General features: G+C 41.1%; 1 protein-coding gene across 3 annotated transcripts in view; it reads left to right on the forward strand.

Annotated features, from left to right (window-relative positions):
* Positions 1–21,653, forward strand: part of LOC140573633 (astrotactin-2-like) — a 789,110-nt gene that overhangs the window by 434,351 nt on the left and 333,106 nt on the right. The window contains exon 5 of one of the 3 annotated variants that reach the window (XM_072693130.1): positions 14,311–14,415. The exons of 1 other annotated variant lie outside the window; for it this stretch is intronic. In XM_072693130.1, the coding sequence (XP_072549231.1) occupies positions 14,311–14,415 (105 nt within the window). The remainder of the gene's footprint in view (positions 1–14,310; positions 14,416–21,653) is intronic. One more of the 3 variants, XM_072693216.1, reaches the window with a different exon arrangement.

The raw sequence follows: 21,653 nt of genomic DNA on the forward strand, positions 1-21,653 counted from the left end.
AAGGGGAAATGAGAACTGGGGGACCAGCTGCAGAACTCAAACTGCATTGCCGAACAGATCTGGTACAGACGCGTGACCATGAGCAGTATAACTGGATAGAGAGCCGTAGGAACAACGAGCGAACCTCTTCAGGCGCTCAAACCTCTGAGAAGATCAGGAGTCGAGGACGGAGTCGAGCCGAAGCTGACCTAACGCTACTAGGATAACGGAAGGGAACCTCTTGGGCAACCTCGAGGTTCCTAGCCCTTACACCATCTAATTCTTGGCGTGGAGTCTAGCGTGGAAGTCCCTGAAGTACCCCCAGTCTCAGGTGAAACGCATAAACTCAACAAGACATGATAACCCTGAACCAAAACAGCTGGACATGAACAAAACACTGAACCGATACATTGAATCCTACATGAACGGAAACACAAAACAAAAGTCCTTCTGTGAGCCTGTGGGCGGCGGCTCGGCATCGCACCCCGGGGGGAGGGCGCAATCCCAGGGGGCTTACAATATCATGTTATTTTATTTTATTATTTATTTAATGTTAAATATGTATTTGTTATTATGGTTTATTACTGTTTCTCATTACTTTTTGTTTTAATAATAATTATCTTCATATGTTCTATGTACTGTTCTGTGTGTGCTGTGGGGGTCTGAGCAAACAAATCGGCCATAAGCTGCCGGGGTTTCCTGAACATGTGACTGGAGAGTGTTTGGGTGACATGTTCTATTCAAGCAGGTATTTACCTCCACCATGGCTCAGAGGGGATTCCACAAACACCCTCGCAATTAGACAATTTAAGCCTTTATCAAGCCTGCATTCATCAGGACGAGGCTGCAATCGAAACTGCGGGGCTGGGCGGAAAGAAACAGTGCTCTGTTTTGCAAAGTGAAAACATCTTAGATCTAATCAATATATGTAGGATTGTATTTCTCAGTGTGAGTCATACCAAGATGATCAGTTTTTGAGTTTTACTTACTGTAAAAATGATCTTTTTGAGCTGCCAGTATAGTGAGATTGTCCCCTATTCACCATATAAGCTGATCTTATATATGTATATATATACTAAGGACTGTGCCTTCTATTGCTAAGACCATGTTTCCCAATGTATAGAGTGGAGGTGTTGCAGTCAAAAATATAGACTCACCTAATGCATTAAGCAGACTGCATTAGTGCCTTCCCTAGGGCTGGAGTTGGGCAATACTGCATACTCTGGATTGCTCTTATAACGATTAGCTAAAAACAATAAACACAGGAACCCTCTAAAAGTGCAGGTCAGCATTCTACCCCTCCAAAGTGTCGGACTGTCATTTAGAGCAGCTGCAGATGAAACCAGGGTGTCGTTTCGGGAAACCATTAAAAATGCTCTTTAGAAACAGGACAGAACTCTGACAGGAGGAAGTCTGGCAGATCCAAATCCTTCACATCATCAGAAGACCAGTTTCTAAGAGTTGACAGCCCATGTGACGGGTGACTCAGATGACGAAACCTGGTTGTACAGCTTAACACTGGTGGAAGTGAGCGAGCCTCAGTTTCAGCTGCAAAGAGAAAACTTGCAGGTCTGACCGGTCGAGCGGCCGTGAGAGCGCCATCGCTCATATGGCAAAATTAGTAAAAAAGGCTTGAGTGGATCAGGCAGCACAGCCAGCAGCCGACGGAAGACATGGGGAATGTCTGCAAATTTACATTTTGCAGTTTGACTGAATCTGAGCAGAACGTGGAGTTCTGTACACTTCCAAGTTCATCCTACTACTTTGATCACATCATCAGTAAACATCAGTGACCCAGTTCTTTTAGTAGTCCCACAGGCCCATGCCTTAACAGTGCCTCCACCATGTTTGACAGATGATGATGGTTGTGGTTGGTGTGGCGCAACAGATAACACCACCACCTGCCATTGAGTTACAACAACACCATGTGGGAGTCTGGGTGACTGTGCTGCGCTACACCAATAAGAGTCCTTGGGCCAGACTCCTAACACTACATTGGCCCACCTCTGTAATACGAGTAACAGTAATTCGCTCTGAATAAGAGCGTCAGCTAAATGCCATAAATGTAAATGATGGTATGCATCTAATTATGAGCACATCCTTTTCCATCCCTTTCTCTTCCTGTCTTTCCAGTACAAGTTAATCTTGGTTTCTTTCAGTGACTGTAGATAATTTTATTACTTAAACCTAAAACTTAAGCTAAAGCAAACCTACTAAACCTAAACCTTAACCTAAACTTAACCTACTACACCTAAACTTAACAAAACCTACACCCAAACCTAACCTACTACACCTAAACCTAATTCTAACTGTAACCTGAATTTAACCTAACCTACACCTAAACCTAACCTACTTCACCTAAACCTAATTCTAACTGTAACCTGAATTTAACCTAACCTACACCTAAACCTAACCTACTACACCTAAACCTAACCTTTAGCTCACCTAAACTTAACAAAACCTACACCTAAAATGAACCTACTACATCTAAACCTAATTCTAACCTTAACCTGAACTTAACCTAACCTACACCTAAACCTAATCTACTACACCTAAACCTAATCTACTACACCTTAACCTAACCTAAACATAACCTATCCTACACCTAAATATTACCTACTCCACCTAATTCTAGCCCTAACCTAAGCTAACCCTTAACCTAACCCATGTTATTTTATAAACTGAACCTAAACCCAAACCTAAGCCTATTTCGAACCTAAACATAGTCGAGGGGTTTTTCGTCCATTAATGCTAGATAACGGAGAAAAGCAGCATGAGTGTAGGGATGGGATGTAGTGTGGGTTGTATGTATTTTGCAAAACAGCGCCACCGGTGGACGGAAGCTCCTTGTGAATCAAATATGTCAAATATGTACGAAATAACTTCTGAATTAAATCCGATACGCTAAACTTTTGTCGCTTTCTGAATGCTTCATTTCGGATGTCCTGAAATGAGTCTGCTAAGAGAGCTCAGTCTCTCTCACCCTGTCAAAAAATAGATCTTCTCTCAAGATTGTACAGAAGTAACACTGGAAAGTCTGTGTATTCTAAAGCATTTAGCACGTCTATAAATGTCTTTCTAGTGCAAAATATACAGTGAGGGTGTGGCAGTGGGATGATGAAGTGTTCTTCTCCACTTGCTGGCTGTGATAGTTTGCAGGTGTAGCCATTTTTAGCATGTGCTAAATGTGTTGATGAAGCTGGTTCATAATTGTTCTTTGTGTTGGGTACTTAGGAAAACTTCAGCATGGTTGATGAGCTCTCAGATGACACTAGAATAAACAAGAGCTTGAGGTGGTAGTGTGGAAGCAGGAGTCGAACCATCTAACTGTACAGAACATTTACATTCTCTGAATGGTAAAAAAAATATATTCACACCTTATACATGGACTAAAAAGAGTTGGTCTTTGGAATCACTTTGAATAATCCATTTTCACATCATTGTTTTTTTATTTTTTGTTTGGACTTTGAGTTGGAAATTAACCAATTAACTAATTAAGCTTTTGCACCACCTCCACCAGCCTGGGCTGTTGACACAATGCAGGTTATCTCCAGGGATTCATGATGTTGGCACCAAATTCTGACTCTACTACCTGTAGGGTTTCTGAGCATCAGTGGAAGTCCAGATTCATAAGCTGTCCGGTGTTGGTGAGCCAGTGCTGAGCCACTGCAGCCTCAGCTTTCTGTTCTTGGCTGACAGCAGTGGAACCCAGTGTGATCCCCTGCAGTTTTAGCCCATCCTCTTCAATGCTTTTGACCTGCCCATTCAGTTTATCCTGCTTTTGTTGGAGTAACTCCATCAGAAGTCTCTACTGTCCAGGGAAGAAGAAGGCTTTCTACTCGATTTGATTGCATTCATTGACAGCAGCGTTATTGAGGTCAGGGTGTTGGAGGAGCACCACCCCACCTCATCATCCCCAACTCCCCAACTCATCCCAAAAGCATTGGAGGGAGAACCATCCATCATTTCAGAGAACACAGTCTGTTGCACTGCTCCACAGCTCAATGCTGGGGGGCTTTGTTCCCCATCTAGTCCACGCCTGGCTTTAGGCAGAATGGTGCCAATAGGTGCCAATCGGTGGCAATGCTTATCTTCTCCAAAAAGTTCTATTCTATTGGTAGTATCTCTCAGGAACAACTACCTATCTACAGGAAGTAGACAAGTTGTGTGTCTGTGTGTGTATTTGCACATCTGTATCAGCAGTGGGTGCAACTTCAAATGGCTGAATGCATTCATAAGTAAGGGGTGTCCACAAAAATATGGACATATAGTTTCTTTTGTTTTAGGTAAGCAAGTTCAAAGCATCATTTTCAATTCAGAAGTGAAATAAGACAGGTGATAACAATGATGAGTGGACGAGTGAATGAGTTTTTTTTTTTTTAATGCTTTATGCTTAATTTATTCTGTAAAAATATTTATTTTAACTTTTAAGTTGAATTAACTTAGTATTAATATTTATAATATTAATATAATTAAATATATAATATTTATTTTATTATTAAGTTTAATTTACTTAATAATAACTTAATAATTTACTTTTTTATTAACTTTTCTTTTAAGAAAACTTGAATGAATTTATTTTATACTATGTATTTTATGCTTAATTTATTCTGTAAAAATATTTATTTTAATGTTTAAGTTGAATTAACTTAATATTAATATGTATAATATTAATATTATAAAAATATTTATTTTATTCTTAAGTTTAATTAACTTAATAATAACTTAATAATTTACTTTTTTCTTAACTTTTCTCTTTGTATGAACAAACAAAAACGATTTAAAAAAATCTAAAATATTTTCTTAACCTCATGATGTAAGAGTTTTGAAGGTGAGCCTCTAAAATGATCAAATGATGCATTTAAATAATTACAGAATTCATGTCTTGTTATTAAAGTACTGTCAGTTTCTACATAATTAAAATAACAGATTTCACACCACAGGAGTTTTTTTAGGCTCTATTAAGCAATAATTTCAAGAATTGCACTTAACACGTAACACTCTCATTAACCTCTTAGTATTTATCGTAACATATGTTTACGTCTTCATATGTTTTTTCTACGCAAAGCTTTTTTGAATCTGGCCCCAGGACTGAGCACAGGCACCTGGAGACCACTTCAGACAGAGCTTTGGAGGGTCAGTGTTCAGTCTGACTTCATGTGCTTTCCTACTATTTTGTTGCTGCAGTAAAAACTACTGACGTTCCACACTGAAGAACCCTGATCCATCCTCATTATCTCGCCTGGTGTATTTATCCTGTCAGCACAAGCGTCTTTTCTTTTTTTAATTATTAAACGTTCATAACTGTGATACTTTACAAGCCTCTTCTATAAGTGATAATATTTATGGGCGCGCCGGTGGTTTTGTTAGTCGCTCCCTGCGGCCCAGCAGAAGCTGTTTCATTATGGGCAGAGGTATTCAATAAGTTAGAGATCCACCTGTTCATTAGTGGAAATTAGTTTCTCTGTTCAGAAGATCCTTTTTCTCCTCTCGCTGGGGGAAATCAGCTGTTCTCTCTGTTTAAATGGAACGTGGACTGCAGGATATGAGGATTTGCAGTTGTGGCAGTTCTGTGGAGATACTGTGAGATAATACTGCTTCATTTGCTCTAATCTTCAATAGATTTGCTATACCTTTTTATATAAATCAACATTCAAATGTTTGGAAACATGGCTTTTTTCTTTCATATAGTTACTTATGCAATTATTTTATATTATATTATATACAGTACTCTGAAGAACAGAGCTCGGTTCCTCCAGGTTTCTCCGGGACGCCCCCCTCCCAGTCCAGCCAGCACAACGTGGAGGATGTGTTCAACTCCATCATCCTCATCATCATCATCAGCAGCAGCAGCAGCTCACCTGATTTACCATCATTAAGCCCTGATTTACCACCAAACCAGGTGTTGATCTGAGGAGAGCTCTGAATAATACTAGACATCATGAGAGAGGAGAACTTTGGAGATGTTCTAATGATGAACACAGTGATGGAGAACCACCACCACCACTTTCTGTAGGAGTGTTATTATTAGTGTTTTTTCTAATATCAGTGATTTACTGAGCAGATAAATATGTACAGGAAAAATCTGGAACCAGGTCTCATTTACATTACATTTAAGGCATTTAGCAGATGCTCTTCTCCAGAGCGACTTACAAAAGTGCTTTGCTCTTTACCCAAGAAAAACCTCAGCTAGTTTAAATAGACTAATAATTTAAAGATCCTCTAATCTTAGACACTACTAAACACAAAAAGTCAGTATGGAGACCATAATACTCTTCTCTCAACCTGAGCACTTTCGGAAGAGGAGCGTTGGACTCCCAGGGAAGTTCATTCCACCACTTCGGTGCAGGACAGAAAAAAGTCTGGACGCTCGTCTTCCGTGGATCTTAAAGGATGGCGGGTTGAGCCGAGCCGTACTTGAAGCTGGAAGGGCTTTTGGTGCAGATCGGGGTTTTGACCATCGCCATCAAGTACGGAGGGGCTGTCTGGTCCGTTCTTGGCTTTGTAGGCCAGAGTCAGGGTTGTGAATCTGATGCAGGCAGCAGCTACAGGAAGCCAGATCTCAACTACCTTCTTCAGAAAGAGACAAAAATAGTGTGTTTGTCATATTCTGTAATAACAGGTTTGAGTCTACTCTCCTGTCTAGCCATTTGTTTCCACTGCGATTCAGAAAATCTCTAAGCATGTGCAATGTCTGCTCTGCCTTTATGTCTCTGTCATATTTCATTGTGAATAATAAGAGGAATGGAGATCCTACAGATAAAAGGGTCTATTTTGGAGCATCCACATTACATACACACTGCAAATACTGTGTAGCTGGTGCAGTAATTGGCAGTGTTTTGGCCCAGTGCGGAATAATGCTCTCCAAAAAGCTCAGACATCTTCAGCACCCACATCGTGGACAGACAGGTCACAGGGGTCATTGTGGAAAGCACAGAGTCTAATCTGTCCTATATTTGTATATTTGTGAGATTACTGCTAATAGTTCATCAAACATGAACCAGATTCAAAAGTACATGAAGTGAGAGATGGAGGACTGGACGGAGGTCTATTCATGCAAATGTTCAGGCACCATAAGAGATTTGGCTGTTACCAGGGTTTCAGGCCTTGATTCGCATGATCATCGTTAGTAATCCTGACTCCTCAGACCTCGTCCCATCAGTCAGCAGCCTTCTGCTCCTCTAAGCAGCTGCCTAGCACTCAAAGCAGGAGACACCTTTGCAAACTTGAGCTTCATGAAAGAACCCTCTCCTCTCCAAAATTCACAACAAGCCTGATGGACCTTGTGGAAGGTGGTGGTGTGGGCTGATGAAGTTCCTGAGAGGTTCATCACTAAACACAGACCCAATATGCCTCCACCGAGGTGCCCTCAGTCCTCTCTCTCGTCCTGTGATGTGATGGAGTCTCCCTCTCTCTATGCTTCACTGAGTCTCCCTCTCTCTCTCTCTCTCTCTCTCTGTGCTTCATCATGTGTGTGATGCGTGGTATGATTGCTCTCTAGTGAACAGAGCACTTCCACCACAGCTGCCGGCGCCAGCCAATCAGCGGCTCCACCTCTGCCCATAATCCTGGTCTTCCCTTGACTCTCTCTCTCTCTCTCTCTCTCTCTCTCTGACGCATGGTCTCCCTTACCTCTTTTTCGATCTCTAGGCAAGTATGTCCCACGTTCACTCTATTGTTCATCTCTCTCTCTCTCTCTCTCTCTCTCTCTCTCTCTCTGTCCCTCTTTCTCTTTTCTGGCTCCATTTTCATCTCATTCTCTCTCTGTCTCTACTTTTTTCCCTCCCCCTTCATGTTGTCACTCTTTCACTCCCTTGTTTATCTCTCTCTCTCTCTCTCTCTCTCTCTCTCTCCTAGTTCCTCTTTCTACTTTTAATCTCCTCTTTCACTCTTCATCTCATCGCTCGCTCTCTCTCTTCTTCGGTTTTCAATTGTTTTTTTCTCGCTGTGTTTCTCTCTCTCTCTCTAGTTCTGCCCCTTTTCTCTTTGGCACTCTATCTGCTTGTCTGTCCTGCGTTCCCTCTTTCTTTAGTAGTGTCTCTCTCTCTCTCTCTGTCAGACTAATTAAAGGTGTTTAATATATGTTAATTTAATGTAATATAATGTTAATGTAACACACACACTATTCTGGGACAGCCATTGGTGACACTTGAGGCTTCAAAGGGAAAAATATAGTTTAGACCAACACAGAGGCCAAATATATATTTTACATTTCTTATATGTATTAATATATATTTTTTACATTTAATTTAGCTGAGTTTAGTTTAACATTATTATTCAACTTTGTTATTTTAATTTACTTTGATTTATTTATTAATGATCATAAATAAAACATTATCTGTGAGCTCTGTTACATTATATTAATTAAGCTTACAAGAGGGTTAATAAGGATCTTATACCTGAGTTCTCTCTCTCTCTCTCTCTCTCTCTCTCTCTCTCTCTCTCTCTTCTAGCTTTGATCTTTTCTAGATCTGTCGTCATGTCTTTCCTTCACTCTTAATCATTCCCTCTCTCTCTTTCCTTTTTCCTCTTTTACTCTGGCTCTCTCTCTCATCTCTGTCACTCTCATCCTCTTGCTTGTTTTCATTCCCCCCCCCCTCTCTCTCTTTCTCTCTCTCTCTTCCCTTTTTCCCTCTTTTACTCTCTCTCTCTCTCTCTCTCTCTCTCTCTCTCTCTCTCTCTTTCTCTCTCTCTCTTCCCTTTTTTCCTCTTTTCCTCTCTCTCTCTCTCTCTCTCTCTCTCTCTCTCTCTCTCTATCATCTCCATCACTCTCACCCTCTCTTACTCATTCCTTCTCTTGTTTTCTAATTTTTCATTTGGCCTCTCTCTCTCTCTCTCTCTCTCTCTCTCTCTCTCTCTCTCTCTCTCTCTCTCTCTGAGCACTCTGTGGGGTGAAACAGCACACCTGGCACGCAAGGCAATCAAGTGAAATGTCTGTTTTAATTTCTGAGCGTTCAATAATCTCAGCAGCCTTCAAAGAAACATCCCCAGAAACCTCTCGCTCATCAGCATCAGGATTTTCATTCTTTTTTTCCAAATAGAATTTATTTAGACATTCTTTACACTTCGGTCTCTCTTCGCTCTGTCTTTACTCTCTCTCTGCTCTCTGGTTTCCACTTCCTGTTGGCTTTTGGCTTCAGCACCTTTGATCTTATTGTTCAAGTAGTTTTCCTGACATATGAATGAACCCTCCACCACACAGCCTCCGGGACTGTGATTCTTATTTCACTCCTTCTACAGAAGCTGGAAGCCTTGGTGTAGTCATGGATGATCAGTTATCCTTCCCAAGTCATGTTGCAAATCTGACTCATTGGTCCTGCAGATTTCTCCTTTTAAACATCCGTAGAATTCAACCCTTCCTCTCTAGAGAGTCGCCCAGGTGCTCATTCAGTCTCTCCTCACTTCAAGACTTGACTACTGCTACAGCTCTCTTCTGGCTGGTCTCCCTCTGCGCACCATCAGACCCCTGCAACTGATCCAGAATGCAGCGGCACAGGTCGGGTCGTCTTCAACGTTTCTAAGTTCAGCCATGTTCAGCTCCTCCTCTGCTGCGTTCTCTCTTCACTGGTTTCCTGTAGCTGCTGCCCAGGTCATCAGATTCAACCCCTGACGCTGGCCTACAAAGCCAAGACTGGACCAGGCAGCCCCTCCGTACTTGATGGCGATGGACAAACCCCCGGTCTCCTTACTGACTTGTGTTTAAGCTTAGAGATGTATTTTGGATTCTGGCCGATGTAAATGGAGACATTTTTTTCAGAGCAACTTCAAAAACTATAAAAAATCATACATAAAAAATATCCCCATCCTCACAAGTACAGCTAACGATCTTCACACAACCCCTGTGAACACCTCTAAATACAGTCAGTCAGCCAAGACACATTTGCAGAGGTGTTCAGTGAGGTCTACTCCAATATATTTGTGGACACCCCTTCCATTGAATGCATCCAGCTACTTTAAGTTGCACCCACTGCTGACACAAACACAGCTTGGCTAGTCCCTTTAGAGAAGTACTGCCAGTAGAATAGGACTATCTGGAGCAGGTAAGCGTGAACCTGTTCGCCAGGCGTGTATGCTAGGTCAGGAACTTGACCACATGATGAACTGTGACCACCCCATCACATACAACATCTGTCACATTAGATATAGAGTATGGCTCTCGTGTCCGAACAGAAAGGATAATATTAAACCTCCTGTTGGGCTGCAGGGCAAATTGACCTATTTCCGAGTTTACAAATAATAAAAAATAATAATAAAGATAAATATATATTATAAATAATAATAAAGAAATACTTTTTAATTTAGAAATAAGTTTTTTAATTTTTAATGTGTTAAATAAATTATAATAAATATTATACAATATATACATATATACACAATATATACTATAATATTTATTTATTTATTTTTATTTATATTTAGTTTGTTTTTATTTGATTTTATTTGTGATTTGTGAATTATCATAAGGAAAACATTATCTGTAAATGGTCAAATTAAATTTGAATTAATCTAAATATAATTAATGGACCAAATAATGCTTTTAGATTGTTCATTATGGTTAAACGTGGGCCAGTTTGACCTGGGAACATTACTGCTGTTCATTACAGTTGAGCCTAACAGGAGGGTTAATAAGGCTCTTATGCCTGAGGCCTGAGATTATACAAATTACAATATGGAAATTGCATACCATTTTAGAAAATGACTTTTTGGATAGATAAATAAATGAATCAATCAATGAATCAATCAATAAATAAAGTAATTAATAAATAAATAAATAAACCGTGGTCATTGAGACCCGGAGCTAAGATCTGCTCTTTTTTGTTGCATGTCGTCCAGTCAAATGCATGTTTATTTGCATTTATTATTAATGGTTGGGGTTAATAATTGAAATAAAAACCTTCAGAGCGAGTGTTAATAATAACTGTCAGCTGAAACACTTTTGGACTGTAATGTGTTATTTTTTTAGATTTATTTATTTATTTTCTGGAGATTTTTTTAAGAGAAATGCTGTGTAGAAGTGCCAACCCTAAGACTTTAAAAAGCTCTGGCATGTACATGACTGTAAGCCTGCAATTATCTCTTCAGAGGAGCGGCTCAGGTGCGTGTGCTCTGGAGAGGATGTCGGGAGCCAGAAACGTCTTGGTGAACCGTAACTTGATCCTGACGCGAACAAACAAACAGAGAGAGCCGTGAGAACGGAGGGATTTCAAAACTCTGTGATGTTAAAAGCACACTCACTCCGACTAATGTGCGGTGACACTGCAGCGCTGCAGCAGGCCGTTGACCTTTGTAATGAAAGTCAAAGGGCCGGTCAAGTGGATCTGTTCATGCTTTGAGTATTAGCTCCTGTTGGTCAGGGCCGATGCCTGGAGAAAGCTGGACACCGTGATTCGGCTCTCTCTGGTGTAAACAGACTCACAGGGCCAGAAACCACATATAAGCAGGTCTATTAGAGATTACTTGTTGATTAGCACAATGCTATATTAGCCTCGTAGCTGCAGTCCACACCTAAAAAGCTAAACTTCAGCCCAAACATGACTTCACTGACTGACTGACTGAACACTTTTGATTTCATGCTAACTCTTAGAACCCGACACCCACGCAACAGCAAGACTTACCCTAGACGTACCCTATCTAGGGCCCCCCGAGAGGTCCAGCAGAATAAGGCACGATCACAATGACCAGATAGGGATCGCTATCGTTCGAATCCCAGCCATTCTCCTAGCCATCAGCAGATGGGGCATGAGTGGCCTTGCTCTCTCCAGGGTGGGTAGATGGCGCTTTCTCCCCACATCACTCCAACGCAATGCTGGTCGGCACTGGCGTCTGCTGGTCGATGCATCAGGGCCTCGATAATTTTGCTTAATGGCAACTTAATTTCCAAAGAACACAGGACATTCACCAAAGGTTACGAGCAAACAATTTCCGACAAATATTTTTTCGGAAACAAAATATTAAAGCGAGACCCGTCCATGTATAATCTTAGGGGCGTGGTTGGGGATTTGATAGAAAAAGAAATGCAAAAAATACTGGAGAATATAATGCATCGGATTGAACAAAATATTGGGGAGAAGCAAAAAAAAGAAAAAGAAAAAAAGAAGGCTGGAGATCAGAAATTTGATCTAGGGATAGATGAAAAGAATGTCTACGACTTTGCTCCCCAGCCCTAATCATTAAAAAACGTAGGGCTTCGAATCTCTCCTGTGATCAGATAACTCTGACTTAAATATGAATAACAAGCAATAAATAAAGTAGAGTGAGGGCTTTTATGTTATTTGGACTATGACAAATAATAAATTATTAATATACATTAAATCATCATTAAAATTATTGCATTTTTAGCACAAAACACTTATATTTTCAATTTCCAACAGAATTTTTGAAGGGTGTTTTTTTTTATAGTTCTTGCAAGCAAATAAATAAAGAAATAAATAACTTATAGGTGCTAATTATTTAAATATTTTATATTTATTTTAAAATAATATCAAATTCTGCTAATAATTACATCTCAACTGAAGAGGACAGAGTTGCCTAGGCTCTACTGAAGGTATCTCATAAATACTGTTGTACTAATGTAATGTTCAAGCGAATAAAGGTACATCAGGAAAACATCTAACAAAGGCCTGAGGGCCGTAAGGCTGAACCATCACTCCAGTCACATTGTTTCCAGCTTCCCCAGTGTAAAACTCAACCCACTCAACCCGTTTCACAGAAGAAGCTAGCGTCTCGCAGCTACTGTATTTGAATTTTGCAAGTGATTCAGCTTCTGTAATGCCACTTCTTCGATGCTAATAACAGCTGTGATCAGGGAGCATATGGACGGACAGACACTAATGCTTTCAGACTGAAAACACGCCTGGACTGAAATCTTAATGCATTTAGCTGCTGCCAGTACGACGTCGGCTGCTGTGTGATAACTGTTAAAACACAGAGGCACGAAAATGCAATATTAAAAGGAATATGCCCTATTAATATTTCACAGCTCTACTGTTAAAAACACAGCCAGACACACCACTCTTCACTTTAATACGCTTCCTTTAACTTCAATCGCGTAATACACTGCATGTCCAAAAGTTTGTGGACACCCCTTCTAATTAAGGCATTCACTACTACTTGTCCTAAGTGTCAGCACCAATTCCCAGCAAACGTGTGCACAGCTTGTCTAGCCCCTGTAGAAAAAGATTGCCAATAGAATAGGACTCCCTGGTGCAGATAAACCGTAGCCTACTGGCACCTTGCCTAATGCAAGGCATTGGGGTGTGGAGCAGTGGAAGAACTGTGTTCTCTGGAATGATGGTTGGTGGAGCTCCATCCAGTGCTCCATCCAGACCTAAAAATCTGGAGTTAGAGTGGTATCATTAACTCAATAGCAACTACCCAGCAACAGCATAGCATTCACCTATCAACCACTTAGCAACACCATAGCTACCACCATGGGCCAGAGGGGTATAACGCTCCCCAGTATTGAGGTGTGGAGCAGTAGAAGAACTGTGCTCTCCGGAATGATGTTTGGTGGAGCTCCATCCAGACCTAAAAATCTGGAGTTAGAGTGGTATCATTAACTCAATAGCAACTACCCAGCAACAGCATAGCATTCACCTATCAACCACTTAGCAACACCATAGCTACCACCATGGGCCAGAGGGGTATAACGCTCCCCAGTATTGAGGTGTGGAGCAGTAGAAGAACTGTGCTCTCCGGAATGATGTTTGGTGGAGCTCCATCCAGACCTACAAATCTGGAGTTAGAGTGCTATCAGTAACTCAATCAAGCAACCACTTAGCAACACCATAGCAACCACCATGTTAAACTGGTATGCTTAGTGTATTATAATATTATGCGTAAGGCTCAGGTGTGTCTTGATGGGAGTGTGTGTTTTTTTTCCAGCTCCAATGCGTTCCAGTTTTTGTTGATTGTTATTTTACCACCGTATTAAAATCTTTATAATGAGCTTCGGTGGTTTGTCAAATTCCAAATATGCAGACCTGTAATACCATATAAATGTGCAGAATTTATTTATTTATTTATTTGGCAAAGACCTTGAGGTTTAATGGAGGTCCTCCGGGGCTCTGGGTGTCCAGATGGTGTCTCTATGGACCAGTGAGTGTGGAGTAGAGAGCCCCAGGGTGATGGCCACAGAGGACAGAGCAGTGGATATTCACTAATTCATGTGGTCCGCCTTGCTCCACGGACTGAGCCCACAGTGTTATTCATTATTACAGCAGCTCGGGTTTTATTCCCACACAGCTACTTCAGCTGCCTGCTAATTCTTCACAAGTTCAGCTGTTCTTTATTTAAGAGCTCGCTCTCTTTCTTCCTCACTCTGTCTGTCAGCAGGTGGTGGTGTGTTTGGACATCAGGTAGATGCTGGATTAGAGGTTGATGATGAGAACCAGATGAAGTTCTACACAGAGCACAGAGGACGTCGCCGCAGTAAAGGTAAAAACAGGAAAAATATAAAAGATCTTACTGTAAAAATTCAGTACGGGTAAACCTCTTGGTGATGGTGGTGAGGTGCAGTGGCATGAAGTGGCCCCTCTAGGTCTGGCAGGAGTGCAGCAGGTATAGGAACTCAGGTAATCAGGTACTCTGCCTGATCATCTCTAAAGAGAAAGACTACAGAGAGTCAACCAAGGCCAACAGACCAGACAACATGACTATGTGAGGCTCACATGGGTGCAATGTGGACTATGTGGGTTCCAGGTGGGTTCAAGGTGGGTTCCAGGTGGGCTTCAGGTGGACATAGCCTCTGACTGGGTTTGTACATGTGTTGTTACTGGGACCCAGTTGTTACAGCCTACCTTTATTTCCCATGGGTCCCATCTAGGTCCCATGTGCAGTGTACAACCCAGATGATGCCCATGTTTAACCCATCCTGGTCCCATCACTGACCCTGGTTGACATCCATGGTCCCATGTGGGACCAACATGGAACCTGTGGACAAACATTTTTGGTTCCCAGTTGGACTACCCATACAGATCCCACATGGACATATACCAGGCCAAGTGCTCAAATGATGTGCTTACCAGCTGGCAGTTGCTCTCATCAACATCTTCAACATCTCTCTGTGGAGCAGGGTATTCCCAATGAGCTTCCCTGTGCCAAAAAGTCTCCAGTGTCCTGATCAATGACTATCATTCTCTTGCACTCACACCCATCATCAAGAAGTGTTTCAAAAGGTTATTATGTGGTACATCAGGAACCAGCTGGCCCCTTACTGGACCTATCGTCCCAGCAGTTTAACAGACCATGCCACAAAATGTCCTCAAAATGCTGTTCGTAGACTTCAGTTTAGTATTCAGTAAAATCATTCCTCAGTTTCTGGCAGGAAAGCTGAGTCTTCTAGGCCTTAACGCCCTCTTCTGTATCTAGACCTCTGTCCGTCAGGGGGCACCTCCTGCACCTTGCAGGGCTGTGTGCTCGGTCCACTGCTGTTCTAATTAGATCATCAAGGAGCCTCTGTACATGCAAAGTCACCATCCACACCACACCTCCATCACTGTCTGGTTTTGGAAATTGCAATGTCCCTAAGACCTACTGTGGATACTGGTGGAAGCTGAGATCATCAGCTTCTCTCCACTCTCTTTTCTGGACATCTACACCACCAGATGCACCCAGAAAGCCAGCAGCATTGTGAAGAACCCCACCCATTATTCACAAACACTTATTTCAGTGCTGCCGTCTAGCAGAAGGTCCCTGAGCATCCAGGTCATCACTACCAAACTTAACAGCTTATTTCCCAGGCCTTCAGACTCCTCAATACCAAGGGACTGAGCCAGCCCTTCACACACTCACACATGGCTCAATTGGCATACCCCCACTCTACCTACATATGCCTATATATAGGACGACAAATGCCATAGTATGATACGTACAGTATCTCTGCACCTTTGTCCTCACCACCTATTTTCTGAAACAGTAAAATGCAGTATTTTTGAAAATAAAATGCGATAAATACTTTAATAAAGGTTGAAATTTAATTTAGGTAAATACATCTGCAGTGTTAACATTCAGATTCAATAAAAAAGATTTCAAGGTTTTACATTTTATGATGGAACAATTCAGAAGTAAATGGTACAAATGAAATAAAATAATATAAATTGAATTGAATTGAATTGAATTGAATTTAACAGAGAAACACAGTAGTAGTAAAAAAAAGAATACTCAAAAACTTTGATATAAAATTAGCAACAGATAAATGTGAAATATAGTTCTAAAAATGCAATGGTAACATTTAAATAAATGTTCAAATATAATATACAATTTCTATTAAAAAATATATATTTATATAAAAAACTAAAAATCTATAAATAAATAAATATAGTGATAGAAAAAATAATAAACAGTATTATAAACTGTTTTTCAAGAAAAAAATAAACAGTAATGGTAAAAGTATGGTAAAAAAATCAATAAAGGAAGAAACTCTGATTAAAGATAATAAAATCATGCCTTCTTCAATCTCCTGCTGTCAATCTGACCAAGGACAGATGATAAGGTTGTCAAAATGCAGTGTAGACCATTTCCTATTGCTGAGACTTTTCTTGGCTTCACCATGCATTTACAGCCTTGCAGCCTGGCGTGCTTTTTATGAGTCAGCATTTACAGCTATTGAATCATGTAGATACAGCCCGTTCATTCTGCCTCTGTGCTTTCCTCTATTTCAGAAACCATTCCTATAAAACGGTATCAGCCAAGGAGAGCAGGGGAAACATTTATTTTCCGTGCCTTCATTACCATAGGAAAGGGAACAGCATATTTCTATTGGTTTATTTCACCATATGAAATATTTAGAGCCCAGTATTTCCAAGCAAAAGCCATGTTTTATTTGCAAATAAGATTTCCGTTGGCGGTAAGTGTGTTTCCGCTTCTAATTTACGGTACTGTGTTTAAGTGAGCTGAGCGGCTGAACCCGGATGGTTCTGTAGCCGTCCCCTGGGGCGTTCTGACCGCTCAGCGAACTTTTACAGCATGGAAATTGTTTCGCTAACGAGTACCGGAGATGGAGAAGAACTTCAAAGAGGACTGTGTTCACTGCTGCACTGACAGGTGATGAGCCTCAGCAGTTGTTGCAGTTTTTGTATTTCTTCTGTAAAAATGTCATCTCTAAACTGTACTACTCAGCTTGTTTAAAAAGGTGTCTGGTCAGCAGTTTCTATAAGGACAGGGTCCGGCCATCTGGTGGGCAGGAAGCTACTGGTAGGACTTTTTGGTACTTATTTTGAAGTGATTCCTCTGTCGAACGTTATTGACTCCTTAATTTATTAAAAATACTGGGCAGTTCTACACTTCATATTACACAGATAAATGCCTTCTTTTTTCTGTAGGAATTTCTGTTATGTTGGACAAGCTTACGTTTTAATAGAAGTTGGCAAAAATGTGATACTCTATACTATATTGATCCATTTTGCCCTCAGCACTCTGCAGGTTTCCAGTGCCAGAGAAATGCAGTAGTGGAAAAAACTCACTGAAGATAAAACTTCAGTTTTATTAAGATTTCAGCAAAAACTTTGTTAAAACAAATCTGTAAAAAATAAACATTAAAATGTATAAATATAGTAAGAAAAAAATCAGCAATTTTAAAATTAAAATAAATGTTAAAATATAAGACAAATTCAATAAAAAGAACAAAATAATTTAAGCAATTGTGAAAATCAATAAAAAAATAATCAAAATATAAATACAAAAATCAGCCTCAGCAGTTGTTGCAGTTTTTGTATTTCTTCTGTAAAAATGTCATCTCTAAACTGTACTACTCAGCTTGTTTAAAAAGGTGTCTGGTCAGCAGCTTCTATAAGGACAGGGTCCGGCCATCTGGTGGGCAGGAAGCTACTGGAAGGGCTTTTTGGTACTTATTTTGAAGTGATTCTTCTATCAAATGTTATTGACCGCTGACATTCTAAAAAATACTAGGCAGTTCTACACTTCATGTTACACCAACAAACCCAACAAGTCAAGTCAAGTCAAGTCAAGTCAAGTCAAGTGGGTTTTATTTTCAACTACATACAGAGTAGACAGTGAAACCAAACAACGTTCCTCCAGGACCATGGTGCAACATAGACACAGTGCATACAGATTATGTCTCTGTCTTTTATTAATCACTAATTATGTAAAGCTGCTTTGTGACGACAACAGTTGTAAAAAGCTATACAAATAAATCTGACTTGACTTGACTACAACCAAATAATAACAGCTCCACCAGTTTGTACAGCAGTCCCTGTAGTTACTGAATAATGAAAAGTTGGTGAAAATTTGATACTTGATACTTTACTGAATCCATCTTGCCCTCAACACTCCCAGGTTTCCAGAGCCAAAGGTAGCATGGCTGTCCCATTATTCATCAGTGTGTGTTGAATTTGGATAAAGCACATGATCTAGATATTTAACTTGGTCTCGTTTGATTGGTGTAGTATTGCAAACAGCTGAAAGTTGGCAAATTTTGTCTATTAACTAAATTTGTTTGTTTTTTTTGGGGGGGAGGGGTAATTTTGAGGTCAACTGTAACTCTTGCTCTGACCATTTAACATTTCTCACTGAGCTTTCAGCACCTTGGGTTCTGGGTGGGCTTCCATTCAACTTCCACTGATCAGAAGCTCTGCCCAAAGCAAGCATACCTCATGAGAAACCATCTCCACCTCGTTTTACTATCTGATGGCAGCTTCTCAGACATGCCGAAAAAGCCCACAAGTGTGGAGATGAGATTTTACTGTTTATGCTGGTGAATTGCGGCTGGCCTGCTTTTGTCCTCTTTGTTTTTAGCTCTGCTGTTAACTGACTCCCATTGGGGTCATCACTTCATGTCATCACTTGTCCAACCTTGTGCTGCCGAATCAGCTCTGACCTGTCGAGTCATGGACCTCTACAGGTGTCTTGTGGTATCTGGAACCAAGACGTTGTCAAACACAGATGCAATGTTGGACTAGTGGGAAATGATCTCCAGATCTCTTCTGGGATGGCAAGACATTTACATTTATGGCATTTATCTGACGCTCTTATCCAGAGCGACTTACAAGGTTACTCATATTACAGAGGTGGGTCAATGTTATGTTAAGGCCTCTTATTGGTGTAGCGCAGCATAGTCACCCAGACTGGGAATCGAACCCCAGTCTCCCACATGGTGTGGTAGGTTACTGGCAGGTCATAGTGTTGTGTTTTGCAACACACCAACCACAATACATGCTAAACCAACCCATCGGTGTGGTATGTGTACTCTGCGGTCTAGTGGTCTACGGCATGGGGAGGGGTGTTGTTCACTGGTGGAAAATGAGGATCATGGAATTAGAAGAAAGGAATCTAAAGACCACCATTGCGCAACAACTGAGCCCAAACCTAACCTTAACCTAACCCTTGATTCAACCCTAAACCCTAAGCCTAACCTTAACCTAATCCTTGATTTATCCCTAAATTCTAACCTTAACCATAATCTTACCCTTGATTCAACCCTAAATCTTAAACTTAACCTTAATCTAATTCAATCCTAAATCCTAACCCCAACCCTATCTTTTCTTGCAACACACCAACCACAATACATGCTAAACCAACCCATCCATATGGTATGTGTGCTCTGCGGTCTAGTGGTCTACGGCCTAGGGAGGGGTGTTGTTAACTGGTGGAAAATGAGGATCATGGAGTTAGAAGAAAGGAATCTAAAGACAGAAGAAACAGAATGCTGCTATGATCTTTGCATGCTCCCAGAGGAGATAAATAACCAGCGAGAGAGAAACAGATTTTATCCTAATGAATGCAGAAATTTATTTTTGCCCTTAAGGTACATTCATACGAAACTCAATCACAGCCAATCTCACCAAGTTCAACCCTACAGAAACAGAGCTCAGTTGTTGCGCAACGGTGGCCACAAAAAGAATGATTTATTGGTGTAGGGTTGAGAGAAATATTAATGCAGAATATTTAACGGGTGATTGATGACAGCTGTCAATCAGATGACTCCCAGCTACGCAAATGTGTGATTCTGCATGCATGTAGATTGTTTTTTAATTATTGTTTGGTTTGTGATTGGTTGGTTGCATTCACTAATTTTTCTTGGACACAAGCATTGATCATTACTCTTGATTGGTTGAAGGGTTGAGGAAATGCACTGTGCCTTGCCATAGCATCACGAACACTGTCATTCTGGGTGGGCTTCCATTGAACTTCCATTGTTTGGAAGCTCTGCCAGAAGCTTGAGAATGCATCTCCACTTCATTTTGCTCCCTGATGACGGCTTCCCATCCTTCCGCACTTCCATTTTTTCAGACATAGAGTTATGAAGATGAGATTTGGGTTTATGCTGATGATCTGTGTCTGACCTCCCGACACCAAATCAGCTCTGACCATTTGAGACGTTGAACCTACAAGAACTCTCAATGTGTCCTGCTGTGGTATATGACACTAAGACATTGGCAGTAGATCCAGTAAGTCCTGGAAGTTGTGATTTGGGGCCTCCATGTGTCGCATTAATGAGCTTTGGGTTCTCGGTGGGTTTCCAGTCAACTTGCATTGATTGGAAGCTGTGCCCAAAGCGAGCATGTCTCTTGAGAATCCATCTCCACTTCGTTTTGCTTTCTGATGGTGGCTTCCTGTCCATTCAAGCCTCTAGTCTTTCTGAAGTCCACAAGTGTGGAGATGAGATTGTTTATTCCGCCAGACCTCTTGTAGTATCTAGCACCAAGACATTAACAAAAGATCCTTCAACCCTGAAAGGTATGAGGTGGGACCTTCATGGCGTCAGAGAGCCTTGGGTTCAGGGTCGTCTTTTCCCAAAGTGAACCCATCTCCACTTCGATTTGGTCTCTGATGGTGGTTTACCTGATGTTGAGGTTAGCCTGATTGTATTGTGTTCTGCTGTATCAAGACGTTGGTCCTGTAAGGTGCTTTTGGAAGTACTTCTCTACATGAACTAGACAAGCTGTGGGTCAGCAATGGGTGTAATTTAAAGTAGCTGACTGCATTCATTAGAAGGGGTGTCCACAAACATTTTTGCCAGTCTATGTGGCATCAAGACATTAGCAGCAGATTCTTTAAGTCCTGTAAGGTGCAAGATAGAGTCTCTGTGGATTGAATCAATGAGCCTTGGGTTCTGGTTGGGCTTCCAATCAACATCTATTGATTGGAAGCTCTGCCCATAGCAAGAGTACCTCTTGAGAACACATATGCACTTAAATGTTACTTCTAATGGTGGTTTCCCATCCCTCTATACTTCCAGGCATGGAGCATGTCCTCTCTGTATTTTCAGATCTGCTGCTCCACCCATCTAGGTCCTTTATGTTGTCAGTTGTGAAATCTTGTGCCAACAAAACTGCTCTGACCCGATAAGGCTAGTTTTGCCCAAAGCAAGCATACCTCTCAAGAACCCATCTCCACTTCATTTTGCTCTCTGATGGTGGTTTCCCGCATTTCCACACTTCCAGTTTTCCTCAAGCGTGGAGCCTGAGAGCCCACAAGTGTGGAGATGAGATTGTTTATGCTGGCGAATTGCGTCTGGCCTGCCTTTGTCCTCAATGTCTTTAGCTCTGCTGTTCCACCCATCGAGCTTCTTTATGTTGTCAGTTTTGCTTAGCTTATGTTGACTAAGGCCTCGGCCTCCGTGGGACCGATTTCTCCTCTCGTTCTCTCGGCCAGAGGCACATCTCTCTCTCCAGGGCCTTTTCTCTTTGAAAACAATGCAGCACAGATAATAATGG

Source organism: Salminus brasiliensis, chromosome 1, assembly GCF_030463535.1.
Source record: "Salminus brasiliensis chromosome 1, fSalBra1.hap2, whole genome shotgun sequence".
NCBI lineage: Eukaryota > Metazoa > Chordata > Actinopteri > Characiformes > Bryconidae > Salminus > Salminus brasiliensis.